This window comes from Fusarium oxysporum, chromosome 2 (genome assembly GCF_000149955.1).
Source record: "Fusarium oxysporum f. sp. lycopersici 4287 chromosome 2, whole genome shotgun sequence".
In the NCBI taxonomy this organism is placed as follows: domain Eukaryota; kingdom Fungi; phylum Ascomycota; class Sordariomycetes; order Hypocreales; family Nectriaceae; genus Fusarium; species Fusarium oxysporum.
In genome coordinates, this window is record NC_030987.1 from 1067920 (window position 1) to 1082321 (window position 14402).

At 47.2% G+C, this 14402-nt stretch overlaps 3 protein-coding genes across 4 annotated transcripts; 1 reads left to right on the plus strand and 2 right to left on the minus strand.

The window, feature by feature from the left end:
• Window positions 1-5686: 5686 nt before the first annotated feature.
• FOXG_05951 (uncharacterized protein) lies at window positions 5687-7615 on the plus strand (the record flags this gene model as incomplete). The annotated part of the gene is made up of 1 exon (XM_018384439.1): window positions 5687-7615. The coding sequence occupies one exon, from the start codon at window positions 5687-5689 to the stop codon at window positions 7613-7615; it is 1929 nt and encodes a 642-aa protein (XP_018241518.1).
• On the minus strand, window positions 7605-10799 carry FOXG_19147 (uncharacterized protein). 2 transcript variants are annotated; one of them, XM_018399329.1, is made up of 5 exons: window positions 10540-10799; window positions 10349-10489; window positions 10218-10299; window positions 8077-10169; window positions 7605-8029 (listed from the first exon to the last, which is right to left on the minus strand). In XM_018399329.1, exons 1-5 carry the CDS (start codon window positions 10603-10605, stop codon window positions 7823-7825), a joined length of 2589 nt encoding a protein of 862 aa, XP_018241519.1. In that variant the 5' UTR covers window positions 10606-10799; the 3' UTR covers window positions 7605-7822. The 2 variants fall into 2 exon arrangements, with proteins under 2 accessions (XP_018241519.1, XP_018241520.1); XM_018399330.1 differs by having other exon boundaries at window positions 10218-10489.
• A 711-nt stretch (window positions 10800-11510) lies between these two features.
• On the minus strand, window positions 11511-12654 carry FOXG_05954 (uncharacterized protein; the record flags this gene model as incomplete). Its single annotated transcript, XM_018384440.1, has 3 exons — window positions 11511-12196; window positions 12248-12515; window positions 12568-12654. 3 exons carry the CDS (start codon window positions 12652-12654, stop codon window positions 11511-11513), a joined length of 1041 nt encoding a protein of 346 aa, XP_018241521.1.
• Between the last annotated feature and the right edge of the window lie 1748 nt (window positions 12655-14402).

Sequence of the window (14402 nt, forward strand, 5' to 3'; positions counted from 1 at the left end):
CTTTTCCTGAAGCAGAACTCGTTCACGCCTCAGCCAGTCAGAGGCACGCAGTTCCTGACGATCACCCTGTTCTGACACGCACCGTCTAGAGATTCGTAAGTCAAACCTCCCTAAACTCACTGTCTGGTTTCGGAAAAAGGCATGGCAGAGGCTGGAAATAACCACCAAAATTCCAACGAGGGGCAGCAGAATACGAGCACTCTCCCCCCAAGGGCCCAACCTTTCACAGACATGCAGATTCATTTGACGATTCGTAACGATATTGAATTGCTCGGCAAGTTTTCCGTTAGCCCTTCGCCTTGTGCTGATAAGGGAAATGGGGGAACAGGGGGGCCTTGGACATGGGCATGGGCAGAGACAGGATGGAAAAGGGTGGGTAATGCCAGACGAGAGGCGCAGACTATCTCGAGCTATTCCGGCCTAGTCTGGACCCCTGAAGGAGCTGGAGCTGCACCCCTTCGAGTCAACTTGTCAGAAAGTGTCGCACAGCATCTGGTTCATGCATGGAAGGGAGAGTGTCCCAGGGTTTTGGTTTGACCAACAATCCTCCACATACTCCAATCACCATTGCTGTTCTGTGCAGTATCTTTGAGAACTCACAAACTGATTTCGTCGTTCTCAATATGGACCGTAACAGAAGCAACACGAGATTACGCCCAAGATAGTCTGCTTGGCGTATGTCACTAGCAGTGAGCACCCCAAGGCCCAAGTCACTCACTCACTCACTGTTGTGTTGGGTTGGGGTATCAGATTACGCATCGTATTCCCCCAAATTGCTACTCTTGGTCAAACATTGGCACTATCAAAGCGATAAGCCAAGGGCAATGGCCTCTATTGCTTCTGCCCTGCCCTGTGTCCGTAGGTAGTCAGAGGGACACTCGCCCTCGCTTGAGCCCGGTTCAGTGCCGAGTTTCCATCGAACCCATGCATGCATTCTCCATCTTTCATCTGCTCGTCTCTTCTCCATCTTTCCCGAGAGTCCGTGTTGATCCAGAACAAGATAGAATGGGTTCATTGATCAAAGAATAGATTTCGACCCGCCTCGACGTCACTATTCCCACTTGATCTGGGCAATCCATGTTGGCACAGTAGCAGTAACGTTGCAAAAAGAAACATAGCGAAAACCCTAAGAGAAAAAAACACGAGCCTCATCACGAGGTCTAGAGCTAAAGCGAAGCATAACATACCAATGGCACTGAACCTCGCCGGACAATTTTGGGCTCAGCCCGCCACATGATATCGCCTCTGTCCGTAGCTCGATAACGTGTTCTAATTTTATTCTTCACCTTGGCCTACCTGAGTTAGCCCTTGGCAGTCCCGTCGGCCATTTTTTTGGTGAGTGAGGGAGCATTCTCGCCCAGCCCGATTGCCGCTTAGTTGCTCACTCATATGACCATTCAGGGCTCTAGGCCTCCAAAGAGTTTAGGCCGAACCGGGCCTTTGAGCTCGAATCAAATGCCCTGCCGCCCCCCTCACTGTAACACGCTCGATCTGGGGGGGCGCTTGATGGTCCCTGAAAGAGGGATGAAAGACGATTGAATGTCATCGCGGGCGGGTTATGCCTGTGCCTGTCATTAATTAATTGCATTATTAAGGTTTTGTCATTGTACGATGCTATAAGTCCATCTTGCTCTGATTTGTTTCTGACTTTTCAATCCTCTGTTTCACTCTGTCGCATATATCATCTTGAGCGAAACATTCTATCCGCTTGCATAAGACATGTCCTTATGCGATACAGCCAAGTGAAACTGCGTCATGCCAAATTGGCTGACAATTTTCATCACCTCGGTATTGAGTTCACTCAACAGACGATATACACACTCAGCACGAAGATAACATCATCCCATCAAGAGAATGTTTTGCAAATCCTCATTTCAGGCCCTGTCTTTTGCTTCTGCTCATCACGTCCGTCTATCTCAGATCCTTACTCTCCTCACAGTGCCAAGCTAAAGCCCCCTTGGTCTAAAACTGACCCTGAGTTTCAGAATCTCTAGATGTTCACCGAACTATCCAATCGAAGTATTGATTGCCCTCCTGCAAAGGGAGTTCTGACGCGCGGTATTTTCTTCCCCATTCGAGTGATTGACGTTTTCTTTTCCACCTTCACGTGGATTTACACCGACACGAGGTGATCGACATGAACATGTCTACCATCTCGGTTTTCTTGACGTTTTCGGTTGATACCTCGTGTATCTGTTCCTTCACGGTTCCTTTCCGTTCTTTACTGTGATGTTTCCATTATTCAATCCAGCTTCTCGTCTAACAATTCGGCCAGTTGCCTCATTGCAGAGCCGATGGCCGAAACCCCCATATTTTCAACATCATTGTGGTCCTCCCCACCGGATGATTGGCATTGACACCTAATACCTTGCCTGTCACTTTAATCCTGACAGGTGATCTTAACACACAGTCTTCGATAACTGCAGCCCTAGTGAAATCGTGTTCCGTGTTGATTTTTCTCATGTTAGTGCTTGAAGCTGAATATCCAGATGTCATCATTCAAGTATCGGCAAAGATTCATCCTGAAGGATTCAATTACTACTCGAAATCATGCACTCGTAACCTGAGACGAAACCACCTCGTATCATCTCCTTTCCCAGTATCGCACCCGACACAAACTGTTGTGTTTGGCCGGGATATCATATCATGTCTAGGGATGTCTATCTGAAACCCCGATTATGCGAAACCCTCATTTCATTAATGTTAAGGAACCTCACTTTGGGCAATCAATCCGTTACCCCAGTCTCTCATTGGACTTTCACCTACAAGAAAGGAAGGACCATAAAGGACTTGGATCATACGATGCATGAATGTGACAATTCAGTCCTAGTATTGTTCTTGAATCATTACTATTCCCAGTTGCGAAGTTTACGCTTCCGCTCCAATCATTAGAGCAGTAAATGCACCACCGAATCCTGCGAAGATCATCATCGTATAGCGATGGCTCTGGCGAGTCTACAAAACGACTTGCTACCCTAAAACTTTCAAGTACTCCTATCTAAGATAAAGATGCTGCATAGCAATGGTCTAGCTCCGCTCCCTGTATACTGTAGCGAGACGCCTGCACTGAAATACAAGAGAGTAACGTGTCTGCTTGTAGTTGTGTGCACAACTGTGCCACTCAATTGTAGTCCAGAGCCAGCTTGAAGTAATATCAAGGTAGCATCCCTTAATTTATATGATCTGCAATGATGGTTGATACAACGGCGGGAAACGACAATCATGGTAAGGTTGCACCGTTCTATGTTGCACTGAAATGAGCTGAAAAGTTAATGCCTATTCATCCGGAAGTATGTTTAAAGTTCATCAAGCAGTCGATACGAGACATCGTGTGTTGCATTGAGCTGAGGTATCGCTAGACAAAGGCCTTCCTCATACCTGATAGCACGAGCCATCATACATAAATAGAATTGACCACATATTTGTTACTTCAATATCACTGTTTATACTCATGATAAGTTACTATGTATTCATCCACAGATCTGATTGGAAAGTTCATCAATGGAGTATCTAGGGAATACAAGTTGTGGCTATCCACAAAATTACAATGTTATGGTAGATTTGTAGTGCGCCAGACATTTCGCTTAGATAATGTAGTATGAGCGTCAGTCTATTTATATATGAAATTAATGGGCTCGGATTCCGTTACGATTATTGCCGGCGCATCAGAGGATGTTGGTTCGATTAATTTCGCTGAGAGGCATCCTATCGGGGTCTGGAAGGTTGGACTATACAGGCGGCTAGAAACTTCCTACACGTCTACATCCGAGTAGAGATGATCTGAATGTCAAAGATGCGTCGAACAAAATAAAACAAAGCACTGTGGGCAATGAATTTTGGCCATATCGTGGTCAAGCCAGAAGCAAGATCGATCATGCAACCGCTTTTAAGTAGAAGCTAAACCATATCACTTCAGTCATAAAGATAATACTTATCCAGGCTGACGCTTTAATATATTGATTATTACTCAAATCATGTCCTCTAGATTTCAACCTGATCCATTTCTCAAGAGTATCACTCCGTTCTTCGAATCCACCAGATAGCGTGGGCTAGTAGCTGAAGAACTCGGCGTAAGAGAGTTAGGAGTACTAACACAAAATAAGTAGTACGATGCATATTCACTAAATAATGAGTCTTGATAATTCAGCCGAAGAAGTTTCCACAGCGGAGATAGGATAGTGGTAATGTCATTCGTGAGTGTAGTGACAGATTCGATCAAGTGGCTGTAAGCATCAGCACGTTGCCAGTTCTCAGCCACAGAACTTTTACCAATCAACACTACTCAAGTCTCCCATAGCTCAGTTTCTTTGGGGGACTAGCTCTTACGGCCATCTCATGCTTGGCTTGCCGACTGGAAGCTGGACGCCGTCTCATGCAGACCAGATCTTCGGGACGGAGACTACTGCACGCTTGCATGGAGCCTAGCTTCGAGCACAACTGGGTAATACACAGTAAGTAACGGTACTAGCAATGAGACCACACTAACTATGAGTGTTGTGACGCCTTCAGTCTGTGCTGTGCATGAACTAAGATGGAGTTGATGAAGGGATGGTTGGAGATCTCGGATCGCCCTGCATGCATGAGCAAGGGCCATGAACCAGCGAATCTTGAAGACTATCAGATCTATATTCCAGAAATATGACTCTGCTGCTTCACTGAATGACGTATTGTGTATCTAGAGCTCGCGTCTTCTTTGTTGCCGATCTATCGATGACACTCACTTGTATGCTCACGAGAGACGTCTTTTTTACAGATCAGAACACAATACATGACTACATCTTCCAGTATTCTCTTCCAATGCCTTCTTGATAATACATAACTGTCACTGCTGCCAAGCTGCAGAGTGTTGACACTTCCCGAGACCTGTCTGTGCGATCAACTCTTCAGTCCCGGCGGAACGGATCGTATACCCCTGCCTGTCACAACATGTCACAATCATGCAGACCACATATGGCAGCTGCATGAATCATGATCGTACATGTCCGATCCTGTTCGGCTGTTCATAGCTCTGACGTTCATCCTTTCCAGTCCAGTCCCATCTGGTGACCACTAACGATCCAACCAAAGACCTATTACAGCCTCCTTTTGGCAAATTCAACACATCATAAGACCAGAAGAACACCTAAGTGGAAACAACCTCTCGATTCAAAACCGTAGTTCTGGACTCAGTGGCGGACGACTTTTCTCAACGGGTGCAACGGCAGTCTCTCCATCCTGCACACCACCAACCTCTTACACCGTAACTTGCAAGGCGAAACCACATCGTTTGCTCCTTTGATACACCGCTCAATAGCGTCATACCCACTCGACCACAAAGTCTAAAGCCTCTTGTTTTACACCATGGGACCGCCAGACTGTTAGAACGGTTGGAGATGCTAACGCCACCAAGGGCAGATCGTGGCGTTTAGGACCGTTGGCTTCTAGCGTCAGGGGTGGTGACGTTCTATTGGGGAGCGCCGTTTTGTTTGTAACGTCTGGGCTGAGAAAACGCCGGATTTGGGTAAACGTGATGGAACGGTGGATTTGTTCTAGAAGAGACATGATGTAAGTGGTTTGGTGTCATAGAAAGCGAACTTGATATGAATACAATATATAAGAAGCGGAAGTTGGGGTGTTTATTATCCCGTCAGTCCTTTATTCACTCGCTCATTGTGCCGGTTCACAGTCACTCATTCAATTCTTTAAAATGGCCTGGTTAAAGTCATTCATTCTTTTGCTTGCTGCTTCAAGCATTACTAGCGTTCAGGCTGGACCTTGTAAGCCTCGTCGCTCGCCAACTTATACTGTACCACCTTACAGTGTACCTACATATCCTGTTCCCCAGTCTTCCACCACGAAGACTGGAACTCTCGTTTCTTCAACTACCACTGGTAGTTCTACTAGTTCCCATGGTCCAACTTTGGACTCGAGCACTACGTCTTCCACTCATTCCAAGACTTCTACTACTGAGTCTACTATCTCTATCAGTACTGGAAAGTATTCAACTACCTCTCATGGATCCTCCATGAGCACCACAACTACGCCATGTAGCACTTCTTCCATGTCGTCTATATACTCTGTCACTACCACAACCAACAGTCACATCACAACATCCAAAATCAGCACAGAAACATCCAAGGACACGTTAACCACCACGAAGGAAACCTCTACCACAACAGAGGGCAAAACTTCCACTCTTTCAACAACTACTAGTGCTTCTAGCACAACCTATCAGACTTATACTACAGCATCTACTCCATGCTCCAGCAGCACTGGAACTTCTACACTCTCTACAACTTCTGAGGCTTCGTCCACATCACGTACAGAAACCAAACCATCTGAGACTACGAGCGTGACCACCGCTTCATCCACTACAGAATCTGAATCTACAAAGGAATCGACTTCCTCGAACTCTCACAGCAGCTCAGCTTCAATGAGTACCACTGTCACACACGACACCACAGCTTCTTCAAGCACTACCTCAGAATCTTCTACTCTCAGCTCTACAGAAACTGAAAGTAGGACAACAGAAACAAGTAGTCAAACTTCCCAGACAGAGTCACCGGCAACAACATCGCCTTGCACTAGCTCCGAGACATCTAAAGCATCCTCAGCTACAAGTGAGGTTTCTTCCACTACAGAGAGCTCATCTATATACGAAACATCTAAGACAACAGAATCTTCAGGAACTACTTCGCCTTGCTCAACTTCTGATATGTCAACGTCATCTGGAAGCTCTACAGCTTCTACTAGCGGGACTACAACTTCCGAATCTTCAGTTACCTCAGAGACATCAACTTCTTCGGTGCCTTGCACGTCCTCTACGATATCATCTCAGTCTTCCGCCAGTTCAACAAGCGAAACAAGTAGTTCTGCTGCTTCAACTTCTACACCCTGCACAACCTCAACAGTGTCTTCCGAGACCTCTTCCAGTTGGACATCAAGTGAAACTAGCACTTCGGACACTTCGACCTCTCCGTCTTCAGGGTCAACTACATCTGAAGCTTCCTCCTCCACCACTCCATGCGAGACCTCTTCTTCCACTGTCTCCAGCACAGCATCTCATTCCGAGTCTTCTAGCAGTACACTACCTTGCGAAACTACCATAACGTCTGGTTCATCTACCACATCTCATGAGTCATCAACATCGTTACCCTGCTCGACTTCTACAGTTAGCTCTGAGTCTTCGTCAAGCTCATCAACATCTTCATCTTCCACTACTCCGTGCACCACCTCAACCAGCACATCGCCAACAACATTCTCAAGCACAACATCCACCAAGTGCTCGACAACCACATCTCCTCCCCCACGCCCAACTTGCTTCCGCTACACTATTCGCAAGGATCCACCTCAGGCTGCTGACTGCGGCCACACCGGTCATCGCAATGGCAACAAGGCCAAGGTCCTTGGGTACGGTGACTCAGACAGTGTGGAGGCGTGTGGAGAGAGCTGTGCCAAGCTTGATGGCTGCAAATCTGTCGTTTACGGTTACAGAGAGCATGACTTGAACCAGCCTTTCTGTGAATTTGTCGATGCGGTTCAGGGGCGCGATGACGAGGATGATACCCCTTGGCAGTGGTATGACTTGTCTTGTTTCAATCCGGACTGTCTCCCTCCAAATGAGTGTGGTTATTAGATGTAGGAGTCGTGGATGAAGTTCCGGAGGGTACAGTCTTTGTCATTTAGGCGAGGCGTTTTGTATTTTGTATATACCACCTGAGTTACTAGCACACTCTTTTCTATAAAGACTTCTCTGCGCAAGCGAATTTTATGTATCATCCTCGTACAGTTTCAAGTCAGTTTTCCCGTCCATAAGTTCATGCATAAGCTTGTCCGAGTTATCTCAGTGGAAGCCCCCTAGCCGAGGTCCAAAATACTCTCCAGCAGTAACTGTCTTAAGAAGACACGACTGAGTTCCATCGCATCCCTCGAACGGGACTCTATTTCCCCACCAGTCTAGATTGATATCGTTGTATTGTAAAGCAAAGAATATGACCAGCGCCGATAGAGCAACGCCAACCGAGAAAGCTGCCGAAAGGATGTAGTTGTACTGTTCATTGTTAGTGTATAACTGCATAAGCTGCTCAATAAACCTGCCTTTGCCCAGAAAGCGAGATGACGCTTCTTGATATACATCCAAGAGAACCAGCCAATCGGCACAGCTGGCCAGATGTAGCTGATATTATACGGCGCCCAAACCATACCACCTCCGAGGAAAACAACAGGGTGAGTGCTTCGAATAATTTTGCTATTTGGGTACTGCCTCCCAAGCCACCAAAAGAGCAACACTAAAGCGACACCGAAGGGAAAGCCTACCAGGGTCTCGACGTACTGACCTCTAGGTCCAAAGAGCTTCTTAGGCCCGATAGTCCCCCAAAGCACAGCAGCTGTGAAGAAATTGTTCAGACCAGGACACGTGAAGCGATAAGGCGCATTCGGCGTACACACTCCCTCCAAGTGAATCTGATACTGAAGTACACCAACAGAGACGATCGTGGAAACAAGCGTTGGTACCATCTGCGCCCAGAACGTGAAGCGGGGAGGTATCTTCATGTAGTGTGCCAACTTCAAGTCTGCGCTGAAGTATATGGCTTGGGCGCAAGTTGTATATCCAAATGTCTTGAAGAAGCACAATGCAATGGCGTTTCCTTCGGCAAAGGAACCACCAAGAAACTCAGCTATCACGTTGAGCGGGACAGCAATGCCTGTGGTAGCTGATATGATACCAATTGGCACAACAAAGATGAGACTCAGAATGATGCCAAAGGGTACAACTGCTGGGGTAGTGTGTGTAGGCCACTGAGAAATACCGACAATTCCAATGATGAAGGCCAACACAAGACATACCAAGTACCACCATTCAGGGACTTCGATATATGACTTCATAAGACGATTGTGCGCATCTGACACTTGTCCATCTTCTGCGTCTTCCTTCTTGGAAGGTCGAAAGCTGTTGACGAGGCTCTTGAAACCTAAGGCTATTTGATGATGGTGATAAAGCGCACCGTATGTGAGAGCAGCCGTATACATGGCGAAAAACATCATGTATGATCCTAGATGAGCCGCTGTGAGGAACGCAGGTGAGTATGCCTCGTACTTCTCGGGATCGAATACCCCACGCTCATCTAGAATAGCTGAGACGTTGTATATTCCACCAAAGTGATCGAATGCACGGTTTGAGTTGACTGGGAGATAAGATGTGTAGTAGCCGTTTCCGTAATAAACACCTAGAATGACAAAAAAGGACAGCATTGTACCGCAGAACAGGTTGAAGGTGGTAAAGAATGGTACCATGAGAGGGTCACAGCCCATCGTGACGATATTCCAGTCAAATGTCGGGAAGGGATTAAGACCCAGACCTGTGTGTCCTCCAGTTATAGTTGCTAGATCTCGGTTATTCGGAGATATCCAAGTCATCCAACTGAACCAAGTCATGCCGGCAAATAGATAATTTGGAAGCCAAAAGTAGGCAAACATTGCTCCGAATGCAATGCTGAAGAATTTGAAGCGGGATGTATTCCAAATCTTCTTGAAGGGGCCAGGAACGGGCATATCGGCTTCGTCGTGCAATGCCGTATTTAAAGCGATGCACACTAATGTTGTTGGCCATAGACAATATGATGGATATACAAGGAAGCGTCTGCAGATACCAGCGAGACCGTAACCGATAAACTTGGACGAAAGTCCCAGCAGGAGTTGATACCCGATGCTTATTGCGTAAGGCTGGTTAAAGTAGAATGGGAGATACTGTATCCAAACAATGTAGTTCGTATACGGTGTCCCCATCGATATACTCGACATGATAGTGATCAACATATGTTCTTTCTTATTAAACGGCCCAGGATTAAGACTGTGCCGAACACCAAACACAGTGACACCAACATCAGGAAGAGTCTTCTCAAGAAACTTCCCAAACGGATAGGCCAAGAGTTGAGGAACAACAGTGTTGACACCGATCATTGGTTGACGAATCTCGAAGAAGCTATTGATGAAGGAGACGGCGCATGAGAAGACGAGGCCCACGAACCAAGCGCGGATCGTAGAACACGGCATGCTTGGGTCGTCATGGTTACTGACTATTGCTCTGACTTCAGCATATGGTGAATTGTGTGTGATGAGTGCTGCCTCGATCTTTATTTCTTGGATTAGAGCTTCGTGGCGCTCTGGGTGCTGTAGAAGATCGTCGGTATCTGTTCGATGTAAGTATGTGGCAGTCAAATATTTATAGGGTGCCGTACTCATGAATACTTCAATCTTCTTGATGACAGAAAGAGGAAAGTTGGGGTCTCTTTTATAAAGCTTATATACTCTCTCCATCGTCTAAATTCTGTTAGTATACTGCCAAGCTTAATCCAACATTCAAATGTACTTTATGAACTTCTTCGAGAGACAAAGTGGACGCAACCTCCCTTGCTTCAAGCAAATCATCTTGAGTTACGTCGAGGTCTCTCTCAAATCCACGCTCATACCCAACTGCCTCTCGACTATCCCGAGACGGGCTGTCAGATGACTGTATTCCATGTGAGAATGAAGCAAACATAGTGAAGTTCAGATACTGACTGTTTCTGTAGACTCAACCTCTGGTGTCCTTGACGGACTCTTCAACTCCTGCATCAGCTTCGCCATTGCCGTGAAACATTAATAATAGTTTACATAAACGCTGCAAATTCGAGTATATTCTTTGGCAGAGATGGCAGCGTCTGCTCAAGGTTGAGGAAGCTGAACTAACTATGGCGGATATAAGTCAAGTGCCTGCATGCGTTGGTTGCTGTGACACGAGCCTAGAGGATGACGTCCAGCTCTACCTCAAGAGATGAGAGAAACACCTTGCATAGTATTGGATGCCAAACGATATCGCCAAGCAATGACACACCAATGAACCGCTAGCCCATAAGCTTAAACCGGTGATCACAGGGCTTAGCCACCGTGCTTATCTCGGCTTGACCGGTGGGGGATACAATAGTCTATGCAGCAGTCCATTCATAATAAGGCTTACTGCATCTTGACGTGATTTGACTAAGCTCAGTGCCATTATTAACGTTGATAAATGATCTACTGTTTTACAGGATACAAGTTTGCCACTTGACTTGTTCAGTCTGAATAAACGCAGTCAACATGCATTGGCCAGCCCTATTGGACAGGTCCACATCATCAATTCAATCTTGAGTGTCCACACCAATCATTCACTGACTACGGACTCGAAGGCAAGGGCAGTCTTCTAGTATGCGAATTCATCTGCTTGATAGACGGATGGCTTGACCTCTGGTAACAAGACGGGGTAACGCATCATCAACCTCAGCAGAACTACACGACCCGAAGGCCAATGATTTATATGCACAGATTTTATGTTGACAATGAATGGACACAGCGCATGATTTCGTGTCGATCACATTCACATGAAGATACAAAATTCAAGAGAAGCAATTTAATTGACTGATTGACTATAAGAATCAATGAAACCTGATTAAAACACAGTAACAAACCAACGAAATCCCGTGTTGGCAAAGGAAAGAAATTCCACTTTTAATCCATTATTGCATGCCGGTTTGCGCAAGAGCGATCCTCTTCCAGTGATCGCGCTCAGCTTCCAGCTTAGCAATCTTATCCTCAAGTTCTTCCAACTTAGCAGCCTTTCGCTCACGAGACTTTCGTGCTGCAAGAGTGTTACGAGCACGCTTCATGGCGACGATGTCGCTAGGGTCATCGATAACGATAGGGGGCAGGGGCTTGTCACGCTTGCGGGCATTCACACCGGCCACAGAAGAGTGACGAGTGGAAGGAGATGTACCCGACTTACGGCGACTGGGAGCAGGAGACTGGTTGTCTGAATCGACTTCATCAGACTTAAGCTCCGGTGAGTTCTCAACGCTGGTGGGTTGAGCAGGAGCAACGTTGTTGTCCTGGGGGAACAAGGGAAACCAAGGGTCTGCAGCACCGTCGAAATCGGCACTGCCGAAGTTTGGAGACACATCGTATCCATCGAACTCAGGGGACTCGTTGTAGATGGATGGTGAAGTCAAGGCCGTCAATGCTGAGGAGTTAGGTGCAGACATGAAGTTATCATGAGCAAAAAGATCTTGGGGCGAGATAGTCGCCAGATTGCCAATAGAGCTGGAAGAGCTGCCGCCAAAGTCAAAGACAGAGGGGACAGCGGGTGAAGAGAAAGCCGTGTTGGCCCCGCCGTCGAAGGCGGTAAACTCCTCAGGGAGTTCGACGTCTGATATTGGTGAGCTAGTGGTACTGGAAATGAGATCACGGGTGCACAAACCTGCAGCGTTCATCATCTTGGCGGTTTGTTGCGGGACACTTCCTGTACTCTGAGAAAAGAGAGGAACTGGAGGCCTAGCAGGACGGTTCTGCTTGTTCAAAGCGGTAGATGACGATGGAGCCGAAGAGGCGTAAAACTGATTCGTAGGACGGTTTACAGGGGACGAAGAATGACCAAAAGCCTGGAGCAACTGGGCGACTCGTTGATTCTGTGCAGCAGGGGAGACAGGCTGTTGGTGACGATTGTGCAGATGAGACGAGTGACGACGCTGAGATTGCAGCGATGTAGTTGACCGATTAGGGGGCTGAGGCTGATCGAACAAGACAAAGTCCTGTTGTGGTGATTCGGGACTCTGTAACTGTTGCGCGGATTGTGCCGGCAGGCTGGAATTCGTGGAGGGAAGCCATGGTGACTGGGGATCCGTGGTGAAGACTGGGAAGTCTTGGACTGAAATGTTGGCGGTTGTGAGAGAACTTGAGCTGAAGCTATTCAAAGCAGGGCTAGAGTTCAGGTCGACCGAGAGGTGAGCTGAACGAGGTGGTTGAGTGGGGATTGATGCGTTAAGGTCCTGGGACGTAATTTTGACGGAGGACTTGGGAATAACGGGGGAAGGGGGTGATTTAGAACATCTTGACGATCGCCTTAGGCGTGAAACTCTTGATGATATTGTATTGTGATGATGATTTGGGGGTGGAGAGAAAAGAAAAGAAGAAGAGGCCTGAGGACGGGAAGATGGAGACAATTTGTATTTCTCAGGCAGCAATCCCGCAAGGTTTGTGCGCTTTCGCTGTAGGTACAAGCCCGGAATAATGGGGCAGAGTCTGACACTAACAATCACTGCAATGGTTTTGGTAGGATTCGCGTTAGCAGACAACTTGTGCTCTCAGGTACTATTCCAAAAGCGCGCCCTTCGGACAGACATGGGTCCGGGCAATGAGTCACACTTTTTTACGCCAACCTTATTAGGACTGGCCGATTTCTTGAGTGCAACCAATTCTGAGACGGCGCATCCTGCGCAAAGGCACCAAGCCTCCACCATAACTGGGACTACCACTGAGGTGCTAGGATGCATTCTACAATTGGTACAAGTTGGCCAGCCTCAAGGGGGCGCCTTCGGTGTGTGTTTGCTGTGCTCTGCCACTTCACCTGTGTCTCTCCTCAGTACTCTTCCCCGTCTTTTCGCTGTCCTGCTGTGTCGCGTTGCCTGGATGCATGCTGGCGTAGGCTTGAACTAACGAATGCCCGCCGTAAGCAACAAGCAGTGCCCCTGCATCCAAAGCCCTAATTGGCCGAATCACTCTTCCGCCCTGTTGGCTTGAGTGGCTTCTACCAATCAGCGTCTATGAACGGGTACCGAAGCCGCCATCACAGAGTTCAGATGTCCACGACAACTTACAGGCCGAGTCTCATTACATGGACATTGTTGCAGCAGTGAAAGCTTACGAGGACAATGATGAAGAGGACAACGAATCCTCTTCCAGGGGCACTCGACGCAGCCACGCATTCATTCATTCATTCATTCATTCATGCATCTCTGATTAGTCCATTCCATTTTGGTGTCTCAGAACTCTCATTCCGCCTTCGAGTCTGCCTCCGGCCCATCCATCCATACAGCCACGCATCGCTGCGATGATCGGTCGAAAAAAATGTTGGCGGCCTTTTTTTTCCCTCATCAATTTCCCGATATTTCAGTGGCAGCCGTCCTAGCCGACCACAATACAGTAAGTGAAATGAGAAACTGACGCATGTTTCAAGTATATCACACTGTGCCTGAAGAAATGCGTCTTTTCTTCCATGTTCGTCGCGGCATCGCATTTCGTATCTGAGCCAGGGAGACGGCCCTAACCTCGAACCATCAATAAGCCAACATTTTGCCTGCATTGGGCTGAGATGGAAGGATTCAAACTTGATTCAGCCCACTCGTATTGCTATTCTGCCTTTCCACAGTGCATACATGGGATTCATGGGAATTTCCCAGAAATTCGCTATCTTTCCTGCCCTGTCTGCGTATCCGTATCCTGTTCCTAGTTCTTAATTGAGTTCCCAACATCTGACAACACCCTCATTGAATGGTAAACCATGGGATCCTAACACAGGCTAAGGCGCTGCGCAAAGCTAGTCTAAACAAGAAGTGGATGGTACTCTTATTTCTTAC